This window comes from Ictidomys tridecemlineatus, chromosome 14 (assembly GCF_052094955.1).
Source record: "Ictidomys tridecemlineatus isolate mIctTri1 chromosome 14, mIctTri1.hap1, whole genome shotgun sequence".
NCBI classification, from domain to species: Eukaryota; Metazoa; Chordata; class Mammalia; order Rodentia; family Sciuridae; genus Ictidomys; species Ictidomys tridecemlineatus.
The window spans coordinates 40,724,202-40,738,159 of NC_135490.1; the positions used below are offsets into that span (position 1 = coordinate 40,724,202).

Sequence of the window (13,958 nt, forward strand, 5' to 3'; positions counted from 1 at the left end):
TGTCCTTAAACATTAATAAGAAGGAATATGTAGTTCAAAAGCTTTTTAAAAATATATATTTGGGCCCAAATGATTTCTCTGGAGGATTCTATCAAGCAATCGAAGAAAATAACACTAATTTCACATAATATCTTCTAAAAAGTGAAGAGAAGGGAACATTTCTCAGTTCACTTTATGAGGTCAGAATTATCCTGATACCAAAACTAAATAACAACATAAAAAAGTGAAAATTACAGATCCATCTTTATTCTAACCTAAGATACAAAAGTCTTCAACAAAATACTAGCAAACAGAATCTAGCAATGCATAAAAGAATAATATTCCACAAACTTCTGTATAAAAAACTGGTTCAACATTTGAAAGTCAATCAACATAATCTACTACCCCAACAATGCTAATGAACAAAGTTATATTAACTGACATCAAAAAGAATAAGAAAATAAAACATCAATTTTTGATAAAAATTATCAGCAAAATAGGTATAAAGAAGAATTTACTTGATAAAGACCATCCAGGAAAAAAATGTCTGTAGCTAGTAACTTAATGATAAAAGACTAAATGCTTCCTCCCAAAGATTGCATCAAAATTTAAAATAAAAAACTATAAGGCTTTTAGGAAAAAAAATAGGAGAAAATATCTGGTACCTAGGACAAGGCAAAGACTTCTGCAATTTGGTAACTAAAGCAAGAATATAATTTGATAAACTGAACTTCATCAAAATTAATACCTACAAAAACAAAAACAAAAAACAAATAAAACCTTGTGCTGAAAATAAAAACAGGAGTAACAACATGGGGGGAAATAGATGAAAACCACATTTCTGACAAAGGAATAGCAACTAAATATATAAAGAACTCAAACTCAGCAGACAAAGATAGGGGTAGGAATACAATTAGAAATAGACAAAACACATGAACAAATATTTCAACAAAGAGGATTCACAAATGACAAATAAGCACACAAAAACATGTTCAACAAGATTAATAAACATCGGAAAAGACTCAACACTATTAGCTATAAAGTGAATTTTCATACTGGTTTTATAATTTGCGTATTTTTTACCCAAAATGTTTAGGACATAGTATCCAAAGTTGCTTTGGTAGTGTACTGGGTTTCAGGTTTTGAAATGTTTACATGAATATATATTGAGATATATAGGGACAGGACTAAAGCCTAACTATGAAACTCATTTACATTTCATGTATACCTTATATACATAGTCTGAAGCCCAAAAGTGCAAAAAAACCCAGATATCCTTCAACAGATGGATAGTTAAATGAACTAAAGAATATTCACACCATTAACTACTACTGAATACTTAAACGAACCAATGTTGATAAATGCCACAATTTGGAGAGATTTTGAGGTAATTATTCAAGTAAAAAAGTTAAACCCCAAAGGTCAAACAATATATGATTGATTTTCATAACATTCTTGAAATAAAATTAAAGAAATGGAAAATGAATGATTGTTAGGGTGAAATTCAAAGGAGAGAATGGAACAGGAGGAAGTGTGTTTGGCTATAAAGAGCAAGAAAGTTATTCTTATGATGTTATAAGTGTTCTATACTTGACTTATCAATGCTAATACCTGCTTGTGATGGTACACCACAGATTTATAAGAAGCTATCATTGGAGAAAACTAGAAAAGATATATAGAATATCTCTGTATTATTTCTTACTAGTACATGCGATCCTACAATTATCTCAATATAAGTTTAATTGAAAAAGTATTTGTTGCATATACATCATATTTATGCTTGCCCAAAATTTTCTTCAGTGTATACATTCTGAAAAAGTATTTCATTAATTTCAATTTATATATTTCTACAGTCTAGGGAAAAAATGCTGATCACCAGAGACATCAAAAAGTAAATGAATTTCCCTCAGGAAAAAAAAAAGAGTATTCTCTATAAAATTGTTAAAATAGAGTATATTTAAGGGAGCTACTTCATTGACCACAGATATAATGAGGCAATCTATAAGACAAAATGCAGGAATTAAAGATAACGTATCAATTTTAGTGACTGTATACATAACTATGCAATAGATATTTTATATGCCCATAATAAAGAAATACTAGCCTATCAAAGTCATTTTCTAGAATATACTAGAATGCACACTGCTACATTTCACAATGATGAACAATTCTTTAATTCTCTTATACATATTACTCATAAAATACAATTCTAAACCTGAGTTAGTAGTTTTAAGAATTTTAAATATGTAAATTACCTGCAAACAGAACACTGTCGCTGAGGCTGTAGAGCAGTGAACATAACAATCATAGAATAGTTTCGAGGTGGTGCCTTTATAAATTTTCGGAATTTATCACCATTCATTCGGAAGATTGAACGCCTAGAACTCCATTCCATCAGCTGTTCTACTTTTTCAGCCAAAAGATTCTGTAATTAAACACAGGAATTTAAATTTACACAGGGTTACAATTCTTCAGTTTAGAATATAAACAGATTACACTGAGAATATCTTTTATCATAAATTACTTTCTGTTCAGAGTCCTTCTCTTGGTGAATATATTGTTAACTGACCAGATTGCATAAAATATTTCATTTTACTTTTTCTAATGACTTCAAAAGACTATTTTAAAAAGATACTAAAAGTAAAACAATTCAATTTCTGCTTCCATAAAGATGCCATAGATATACATTTTCCTAATTCCCTACTAAACAGAGCTAAAAATCCTGTTAATTATGTATAAAACAAACATAAGAAGATTGTGAAAGGTAGAAAGAAGGCAGCTTGGCCTGAAGAATGAGGAGTTCCTCAGGTTCTTTTGGTCTCATAATTCCCAGACCAGATGTTAGAGAAGTCAACAATACTAAAACGTGAATGGATACAGACCAAAACACACACACACACACACACACACACACACACACACACAAAAAAAAAAAAAAAAAAAAAAATCCTCACGTAAAGCTTGCTCTGCTCTCTCTACCCAAAGACAAGGAAAAGAGCAGCCTAGGAAGATAAAAATAATAACGCCTGTAATCCAGCCAAACACCACAAAAAAATAAATTAATAACAATTGTGGTCTCTTTACCACTCTCACTAGCAAAGTCTAAAAGGGAAGCCTCCATCTGACTATAAATTTCTCTTCAAAATATTTGCATACAATTGCATAGGAAAAATCTCAATAAACACAATGCTAAAACTGCACAAAATATAGTACTAATTATAAATGGTCAAAAACAAGAAAAATTAATCTACTGTGATAAAAGTCAGAATACTGAATAACATGGTCCTCGCAGAGAGGCTGGGAGTAATATAATTCTGTAGGTTGGGGTACTAATAACATCCTGTTCAGATGGGGTCAAAGGGAGAAGGTAGCACTCTAGCTTCTATAGAGAAGGCTCTTGTCTTTTGATCATTTATTTTACCTGAAAAAGTCTAAGAAAGAATTCTACAGTATTGTATCTGATAAGAAAAATTCTCTGCCCTTGCAAAACCATGCAAATACTAGTGATCAGGAGAAAGGCTTAAATTGCACAGTTTAAGCACGCTCTACTACAGAATTCAGGAAAAATGCAATCTCTTTCTCTTCCCCTCTCAGTGAGGATTGGTTCCCTCATGAATCATTCAGAAATTGGGCATGAATATAAGGAAAGAAAAGAAAAGACATCTTAGTGCTATGTACCCACCCAAGCAAAGGAAAAAGACAAATCAAAAGGAATAGGAGGGCAAAGAGGAGGAAAAATAATCTGGCCAAAGAGCAGAGTACTCAAATTAGTAATTTTGTAGAAATGGAACATTCAGATAAGCATACAATGGCATACTAACTGCATGAAAAAGAAAAATTATGGCTAATTACTAGGGTGATTATTAAGTTTTTTAAATGACATAGTTTTTTAAAGGCAAGAAGAGAAATTGATCCTAAAGTCAAAACAAACTAATTACTTAGATTTAGTTATATTTAACTGTCAAAGAGTGTTAATTCTGCCTGTGAACATACTATATTTTCAAAGTAAAATAATCCTCTTAATAAAGTAAAATAAAGAATATTTTAGAAGACATTGTTCTTTCTCATTAATATACCCCAAAATGAGAACTACATAAAATAATTTTTACTAACTGTTCTTAGTTTTATATCTGTGGAAAAATGCAAGAGTAATTTCCATATTAAGGATAATTTACAGAAAACAGGTATATATTTAATAGGATTTGCTATTAAAAATATAAGTATTATATCACTGTTCTTTACTATAATTCAGCAAGCCAATATCATTAGGTAACTTCATATTTTAGTTTTGTTTTTTTTTTTTTTGGTACCAGGGAGTAAACCCTGGAGCACTTAACTACTGAGCCCCATCCCCAGCCCAAATTTCATATTTTAAATATATAGGAATTGTGACCACTGATGCAAAGACAGACTCTCCAGACTAGAAACTGAGCAGGGTCATCCATTAATAGAAGGAGAGGGAACTGATGTTAAGAAATAATCTAGTTCCTAAACTATTTTAGTATAGTTTTCTCATTAAACATACTCACACACACATCACTCTGAACTCCCATAATAATCTAACACATTCACACCATTCCGAATTCCTACAATAACCTACACATACCACTCTGAATTCCTACAATAATATGTTTAAAAATACATAATTTCACCAATATGTGTCTATCAAAACATAAAATAACTATACTGGCTCAAAGATTTTACTCACAAGTTATCAAAGAAGCCAACCATAATTTCATAGGGGCTAGAAGAAACAATATCCTGAATTAGAGCTATCTCTTATGGCACAATAGTCAACATGAGCTTCATGTTGTCAATTACATTCCAAGGGATGGTGTAGAGCAGCCTGGGTGAAAGATGCAACAGTAATGATTTTACGTCCTAGTGGAAGAACTTAATAATTAGGAAACCCAAATCTTTTAAAAGGACTGCTAGTAAACAAGCCAGACCACCTTGAAAGAAAAAAATTATCTCCATTTTCCTGGGCAGGAAGCAAATCCACCCTCTAGCTAAGAAAGACATTATCTCCATCTATCAAGGGTTGGCAAAACAAAAAACATGTAAATGCTTGTACTCAAGAGAATCTGCAGAAACAGGAGAGATCCATGGAGAATTGTCTCCCAACAGTATTGAAGAGGATTTCTTTAGAACACATAATTTGAAAACATAACCTTAAAAAAAAACTAAGTCAAACACTAAGTATAGGTTGTTCTGCTATGTATGCTTAATAATAATATGGAAATATAAACAAAATTTTTCAAAAACAACTAACCTTGAGTGGTAGAGGTAAGTAAATAATTTTGACTTTCATAATTGGCTTCTAAGACAACACTATATTTGTTTAAGAAAAGATTGCAAGCACTGTGCTCTAACTTTAGGGTACATAATCATGTTTAATATCAAAAATCTGTATAAAATGTAACTTTTACACAATTATGTCTTGAAAATAAAAGAATGTCTTGAAAAGAAGTCCAATTATATTGTTTTTCTATTACAGATAAACTAGAAAATATATATATTTTTTTAAATGTCCATCTGGGCTGGGGATGTGGCTCAAGGGGTAAAGTGCTGGCCTGGCATTCGCAGGGCACTGGATTCGATCCTCAGCACCACATCAAAATAAACATGTTGTGTCCACCGAAAACTGAAAAATAAATATTAAAAAAATTCTCTCTCTGAAAAAAAAGGTCCATCATCATGCACTGTCCAACAGATCCAATATTAACATTTCTGAATACTCAGTGCTGCCACAAAACATTATTAGTGTGAGAATCCAATGCTATCTGTAATGTATTAATATATTACAATGCCCCTTATTCATTCCCATTTTTTTCTTTCTTACGTACATGCATGTATACACCTCAATCTTAATAAGTGAAAATGGTATCTCAATGTTTTAATTAGCAGTATTTTCTGGCAAAAATGAACATTTTCCAAATTTCTTCATGTAGTCTCCATTATCCCATGTCTTTTATCATTAATTACTTACAAATATAATTAAAATCAACTTGTTCAAGAGAAATGATAAAAATACATGAAAACCTTTCCAGATTAACCAGAAAGAAAACAATAACAGGATAAAATTTTTTCTCTTCTAAATCTTCTTCATTTTGCTTATAGGTGAAACAAGGAAAGACACAGAGTAAAATACAGGAGAAAACTTTGTGTGTGTGTGTGTGTGTGTGTGTGTGTGTGTGTGTGTATGTGTGTGTAATGTTTATACATATAAGCAATATTTATAAATATAAAAATATATATGGCAAATTATAACTATAATGAGATATCAATATATACCTATTAGAATAGCCAGGAAAAATAGTTAAAATAAATAAATAGATTTAAAATACATATAATTATATGATTTGAATTATTTCTGTTTAAAAAGAAAAATTTCAGTTCTTTAAAACATAAAAAAAAACTATGTTCTAGCACCACAATGAATATCAAATAATTGTACATTAGGAAGTAAAATCTCATTCCAAATCTCTCTTATTATTCACGTTGCCTATTCAAACAAATTTTTCTCTTAATCTCACTATATATACACCAGATGAGAATATCACAGAAATTCACACAAAAATTTCCTGTGAATTTTAAGTATCTTCCAAAACATAGCATCTCAGGAAATGAAGTATTATGTCTCATGAACTTGGAGGTATAACCATGACTATGCAATTGTTCAAACTCAGAAATATACAAGACAAAAATAAATTTTATTGTACATAGGATCTTTTTTTAAAAAAAAGATTAACCAGAACTGGAGTGGGGTTTACCAAGATGAAATATAAGCCTTCACAAATTTTTCTGACTGTATTGTACAGAGGCTGGTATTGTAGCTCAGTGGCAGAGCACTTGCCTATCCTCAGCACAACTTAAAAAATAAATAAAATAAAGGTACCGTGTCCATCCACAACTAAAAAAAAAAAAATTAATTAAAAGAACTGTACACAAAAACATACTTAAAGCTATTTTGTTCCTTGCAGGGGTATGGATTTACATATCTATCATTCCATGAGTACAGAGTTGAACAAATAAGTAAATGCCAGATAAGGAGTGCCAGATTTATCACTATCAGAAAAGAATTTACAAATAAAGAAGGTGAAGATAAATCCTGCATTTTGGATAGGTGTTGGAAGAATCTATATCAATTATGGCTTTTAAAATAGAAATATGAATATCTATATTTTACAAACAAATACAGAAATAAGTATCAACTTGAATGGGTAAACAAATTTGTATACATCTATTTCCTAGCTCATTTTGCTGACAGAGCTGAGGAACACTGGCACACGGACAGCACACCTAACATTAAGACCTTGGTTTCTAAACACCATTCTTCATTAAAAGGAACAAGGTGGATTAGACAAAATGGAATAAAGGGAATGGAGGGGGAAAGGAATAGGAAAGCCAGTGGATTGAATCTGACATAAGTTTTATATATATGTGAGTGCACCACAGTAAATCTCCACATCATGTACAACCACAAGACTGGGATCCTAATTAGAATGAAAGATGTACTCCATATTTGTATAAATACTGACATATAGAACTAAAAAGAGCAAATTTTTAAAAAGGAACTTGGGTTTTCTCTGAAGACATGGTTGATTAAAAGGCTGAAGCAGAGAAAATTGACAGAAGATTAGAATTTATGGTAGTTTCTTATGGTAACAGAAACTAAATAAGTGTTCAAAAAAGGCAAGTCAAAGGGCCAAAAACCAGTATTAAAAAATCCCCATTAAGGTAATCTTCCTCCCTTGGTCTCCCTCCCAACCCCATTTTGAGTCACCCCCTTTATATCAGAGAAGACATTCGGCATTTGTTTTTTTGGGGACTGGCTAACTTCACTTAGCATAATCTTCTCTAAAGCTACTCATTTCCTTGAAAATGCCATGATCTTATTCTTTTTTATTGCTGAGTAATATTCCATTGTGTATAAATGACATATTTTTTTATCCATTCATCCACTGACGGACATCTAGGTTGGCTCCAGAGTTTAGCTATTGTGAATTGTGCTGCTATAAACATTGATGTGGCTGTGTCCCTATAGTATGCTGTTTTTAGGTCCTTGGATATAGTCCAAGAAGAGGAATAAGGTGTATTAAGAATTGTAATGTAATAATAACAATAATAATAATAATAATAGAACTCATGTATAATGGCATAATTTGGAGTGAACATACTTTACATAGTTATGAAAAATGGTGTTGTGAATGAATAATTATGATTGTAATGCATTGCACTATTGTCATGTATGTAAAAAATAAATAAACAAACAAACAAACAAATAAATTAAAAGAAAGAAAGTCCTCAGACAGGGGGAAAAATCCCAATAACTAAAGCAGGAAAATTTTGAGAACAAGAGAAATGACAAAAAGCATTAAATTCTAAACCATAGAATAAAATAAGTATCCACAAGTCTGACCTACATTGATAAATAATTACATGAGTACAAAACTGGGAATAAGGGATAACTCTTACAGAAGAATTACAAACAGTCAATGTAGAAGCAACAAAGAAAGCAGAATATCATCATAACTCCACAATAATACCTACCAAAAGATTTTAAGTTTAGGTTAAATTTTGAGGAGAAAATGAATACTTACATAGTTCTCAACTATTTTCCCCAAGACGTTCATTAATAATGAAGTTTTAAGTAGTACTGTAATGGTGAAGAAAACCAGTAAACACTACCTTATCCAAAAAAATCAGTCTTAACAATACCAGTAGTAAGACCTATCAACCTCATGCACTCTCCACATGATCTACTAGTAAGAACAGATTACCTGGGTAGAGTTCTTTTCTAAAATGTATAACTTCAATCTAATTACAAGAAAATATTAAAGAAACCCAAATGCAGTGACATTATATAAAATAACTGATGAATCTTCTTTGAAGGAGCCAAATTCCTGGAAAAGGAGAAACTGAGGAACTGTCATAGATTAGAGAAGACTAAGATTACATGGCAACTATTGCAATGTGGTACCCTCCCTTGAGTCCTTGAACAGGAGAATTATATTAGTGGAAAACTAGTAAAACTGAAATGTGGACTAAATGTTAGTTAATTATGAACTAATGTTGATTCTTATTTTTTTACTTTATTTTCTCCAAAAAATTTATTGATGCATTATATTTTATAAAATGGTGAGATTTACTATTACATATTAGTACATATACACAATACTTATTTTTAACTACTATGCATATTGTTAAGCTTGGGAAAAGTTCAATAAAAGGCAGCTAGGTGCTCTGTAACACTTTTCTGAGTCTAAAATTATTTCATAATGTAAAAGGAAGGCATGCAATATAAAACCACATTATTTGCATAAACATTTTAATATGCAAAAACTTGACTACTGGTTTTTCTGTGTTGGGATGAAAACTTCTGTGCTACAAATTCAGATTGAGTATTATAGTTTAGTGTTGCTTTAAAATAGAAAATTTTAAAACTATAGAATTACTTTGAAGTTTCCCAAATAGTATGAAGATTAGAAAAAAAAAAAAGAAATCCATCAGGCAAAATTCTTACTTCAACAGATCTTGATAGACTTTTTGGGAAATCATCAGAATGATTCTTAATGCATGCTCTGAAATAATGGAAGCACAGTTCCAAGAGTGTGTGTATTTACATGAGAAGTAATCAGCATTACCTAACTTAAAAAATAATAATTACTGTGTACCAGTCATAGAATGAGAACCTAAGTCCAAGAGTAAATATGGCTTAGTCCCTACCCTCAATGATTTTATATTTCTCAAAATTTAATAGCGATTAAGTTCTCATTTAAGAGGTACACCTCTTTAGAAGGTACACTGATTTTAAAGCCCCAACTTCCCTAAAAGGTATAAAAGGTTGAGGAAACAGAACACAAAAACAAAGAAAAAAGATACCAGACAGCCTGAAGACCAAGAGAACAATTAGAGCCTGCCTTGTTTGAAAACTTTTAGTAGCTGCAAGCTGATACAATAAAAGCTACCTGACATATAAAAATCAAGATCACCACTTGGTCCTAACCTCTGTTCCCTCATCCTCCACCTATACCACTTCTCCTAGTGTGTAATGGATTGGGAGTTGAAATCAGAATTTTTCTTAATCAGTCCCTTGAATAACTATCATAAAGTTAGAGTTGAGAAGCTATTGCTTTAATGGATCTCAAAAAAAATGGCATTATTTTTACTGACCGAGCTTAGTACTACCTACACAAAGAAAATCTCCACTTCACTTCTCTACTAATACTATTCCCAATGTAAATTTATTGTTGACCTAAATGACTCAAACTGAAATATCATACATTCAAAGATTCTTTCATAAAATGCCTTACACACAGGCTGTCATTCTCTCCTCTACAGAAATCTCCATTGGGCCACCTACCACACTGTGTCATAATTTAACTGTATGGCTGCCAGAGTCATCTTTTGTCTTCTTTGTAGCTCTAGATTTTTTTTAAGTCCATAGGACATAATGGATACCAAAGTAGTGTGTGACTAAATTAAGAGTTCCCCTCTCCTTAAATTTTCTTAGAAACTAGGGTCTGGGAATGTACTTCAGTAATAGAGTGTGTGCTTAGCATGCAGCAAGGTCCTGGGTTTGATTCCCAGCACAATCAACAAAAGAAAGAGAAAGAATGAAATCTTAGAAGTACAAGTTCCAGGAGTATTTCTAAATCCTACCTACAACAACAATATAAACATAGAGGAGGGTAAAACATTTCTTTAATTGAGGTTGGCAGTTTTAAGACACGAGATTTTTTAATTTATTAAGTAAAATTGATATTCTAAATATATATAATATGAAAATTTCTAGGAGTAAATACTATATAAAAATATATATCACTATTTATAAACTTCTGAAATATAAATTAGTCACTAGTAAAAAACTGAAAAAGAATAAGACCTGTACTTTTTTGGAGTATTCATTTATTCCTATACTATAGATTATCTATTTTTATATCACTTTCTACCCAGAAAGAGAATAATAATCAGTTTCTATACATCTTGCCTCAAGATCTTTTCCCTGTTTTAAAGCTGCAGTCCATTAGTCTGATGTATCTTTGACTAAACACTTTTGAATTATCTCAAATGGTTCATACTAGAAATATACAATGAAATAGTAAGAGTACAACTATGTTAACTACATAAATGTCCTTTTTAAACAAAGGGACAAATAAAACCTAAGTCAAATTAAAATTTTTCCCTTACTACTTCACTAATGTCAACATATTGTTACTGATAGACAATGACAATTCTATATTTTCAATACACATGAGGACCAACCTGAAAGTGGCAATTCTAATCCAAGGAACTTGTTTCATGTATAAACTGTGACATACCACATATTAATTCACAAATTATTTTGCCATGACCCAAGCAATTTACAAATTTGTAAAAGCATGATTTTAACAAAATCTGATAAAAACCTAAACATCTGTTGAATGGGTAGACAAATATTGTATACCACACAATGGAAGATTGTTGGGAATTTAAAAAACAAAAACAAAATTCAGATAAATTCTACGCAACATGGATAAACTTTAAACAAATTATGCTCACTGAAAGAAGCCAGATACAAGAGACCACAGACTATATAATTCCATTCATAGGAATTCTCTAGAAAGGCAAATTTATAGACAAAAAATACAGTTATTGGTTGGGCCTGGGGAAATGAGGGATAGGGATTAACTGTAAATGGGTATGAGTATCTTCTTAAAGCTATAAAATATTACAAAGTTATTTTCTGGTAATGGTTGCACCACTCACTGTTACTGAAAAAAATCACTGAGTTTTGTACACTTAAATGAGTGAGTTTTATTTTATAAAAAATACAGCTTTAAAAGGTGTATTAAGAATTGTAATGCAAAGATAAATAAGATTTTTTTAAAAAGTGTTCATTCCACCAATATGTATTGAGTACCCATTGTATTAAAATGATTATATGTAAAGTAAAAACAAAAAAAAGTTGTTTTAAAAATATTGAAATGTCAGACAGCAGAGAGGCTAGGGGGCTAAGTGAGCCCAATCCAATGCTAAGCATCCACATCTCAATCTAGATTAGTTGTTCTATGTTTGTCCTCACAGAGTGTTTCTATGAAGTGATAAAAACATACAAATCTTAATGAAAATGTGTTGTGAGAGAATAAACAGTAAATGATTAGTTCCCCCAGAAAATATAATTTTCTTACTGTGTAATCTGAGGATTTTCAAAGTCTTATGGGGTGGAAAAACAATCTTCTCTTTACCCTTCACAATTCTTATCTGGGACTCCATGTAACAAAATAATAGCAGAAAAACAAACAAATTTAAAAACATGTATACATTAGAGCAAAACAACTCAGAGGAATGAGTTTATCTTTACAGTAGGTCCTAAAGGTGTAATATAAAATTCTCTTTGGGGTGTCCCTTGTGGCATACTGGAGAGAATAATGATGAATTTCACCCCCCTATTCCAAGTGAAGAATGAAACAAGTGAAGAAAAAATCATGCCAAAGGAAAGCTTGTGTAGTTAAGGGAACATAGAACCATCCATGAGATGGATGTTAAAAAACAGCGTAAGGGGCTGGGGATGTGGCTCAGCGGTATTGCGCTCGCCTGGCATGCGTGCGGCCCGGGTTCGATCCTCAGCACCACATACCAACAAAGATGTTGTGTCCGCCGAGAACTAAAAAATAAATATTAAAAATTCTCTCTCTCTCTCCTCTCTCACTCTCTCTTTAAAAAAAAAAAAACAGCGTAAATGTCACATGCACTAATTTAAAAAAAAAAAAAAAGGACAAAAGATTTGATGGCAAGTCCAAAATAATGATTACATTTATATACAATGTGACTTAACCAAATTATCTTTCTGAATGTTTTTCTCAACTATTTAAAATCCAAATAATTTCTCACAAAGATACTGGTTAGTACTAATGAGTTAATATATGGAGAACTCTTAACATAGCATCTTAGAAATGATAAAACAACCAAATTTTCATCCCTTTCTCTTCAGATCAAACTTTGTTAGCAACACTTAATAAGGAAAGTGTTAAGGTAACATTTACAGTGGGAAGTTGTTTTTTTTTTTAATATCATACTAATACTTCAGTCTCAGAATTATCAAATATTATCTAACTACTAACCACAATTCAAACATTGTACTGAATTTATTAACAAAATTGTAAAATACCTGTTATGTAACAAGAAGCACTGTGCTAAATTTTTGGAAAATGAGTGATCGTAAGATAGTTCCTACTCTCAAGGTATTACTGCAAATAAGTTCTAGCACTAAAAGAAGATATACTGCTTATATTAACTGGGTGATAGCTATAGCCTTGCTCTTAAGTAAATGGATTAGCACTAACTCAGGAAAGGATGGTAAAGATGTTATTTCTGTGAATGATAATTGATTGATAATAGCCACTTTTAATTCAAAATAAAATTTTGAAAACCACTCTGATCTGTCAGTGAAGAGTGTGTAAAAAATTGGCTTTGTCCACTACTGACACAGGAGGAAAAACAGGCAAACAAGTGATATAAAGCTATCATATCAGAAATGAATAAAGAAGTATGTAACTTAGAATCTTCAAGGAAGAAGAAGAAACCCCATGCTTGTTACCTCATAAGGAGGAAAAACTAGCAGGTCCCATATACAAGCAAAGTTAATGGAATCAGTCATATTAACTACAGATGCTATTTTAGTCATCTTTTTCATGTCTATGACCAAAAAGACCTGAAAAAAACAATTAGAGAAGGAAAAGTTCATTTGGTAGCTCATGGTTTCAGTGGTCTCAGTCCATAAACAAGGTCTGATATGAGGCAGGACAACATGGCAGAAGTGTGTGGCAGAGGAAAGCAAAAGGGAACACAGCACCAAAAAGCAGAGAGAGAGACTCTACTCACCAAGGGCAAAATATATACCCCCAAAGGCACAACTTCAATGACCCACCTCCTACAGCCAGACCCCACAGCTGCCTACAGTTAGCATCCATTTAAATCTCTATCCAGGATTAATG

General features: G+C 31.6%; 1 protein-coding gene across 5 annotated transcripts in view; it reads right to left on the reverse strand.

Moving 5' to 3' along the window:
• The window catches only part of Tusc3 (tumor suppressor candidate 3), a 317,327-nt gene that overhangs the window by 254,825 nt on the left and 48,544 nt on the right, over positions 1-13,958 (reverse strand). For all 5 annotated transcript variants that reach the window (XM_078031095.1, XM_078031092.1, XM_078031093.1 and 2 more), the window contains exon 2: positions 2,235-2,404. In XM_078031095.1, coding sequence (XP_077887221.1) covers positions 2,235-2,404 — 170 coding nt within the window. The remainder of the gene's footprint in view (positions 1-2,234; positions 2,405-13,958) is intronic.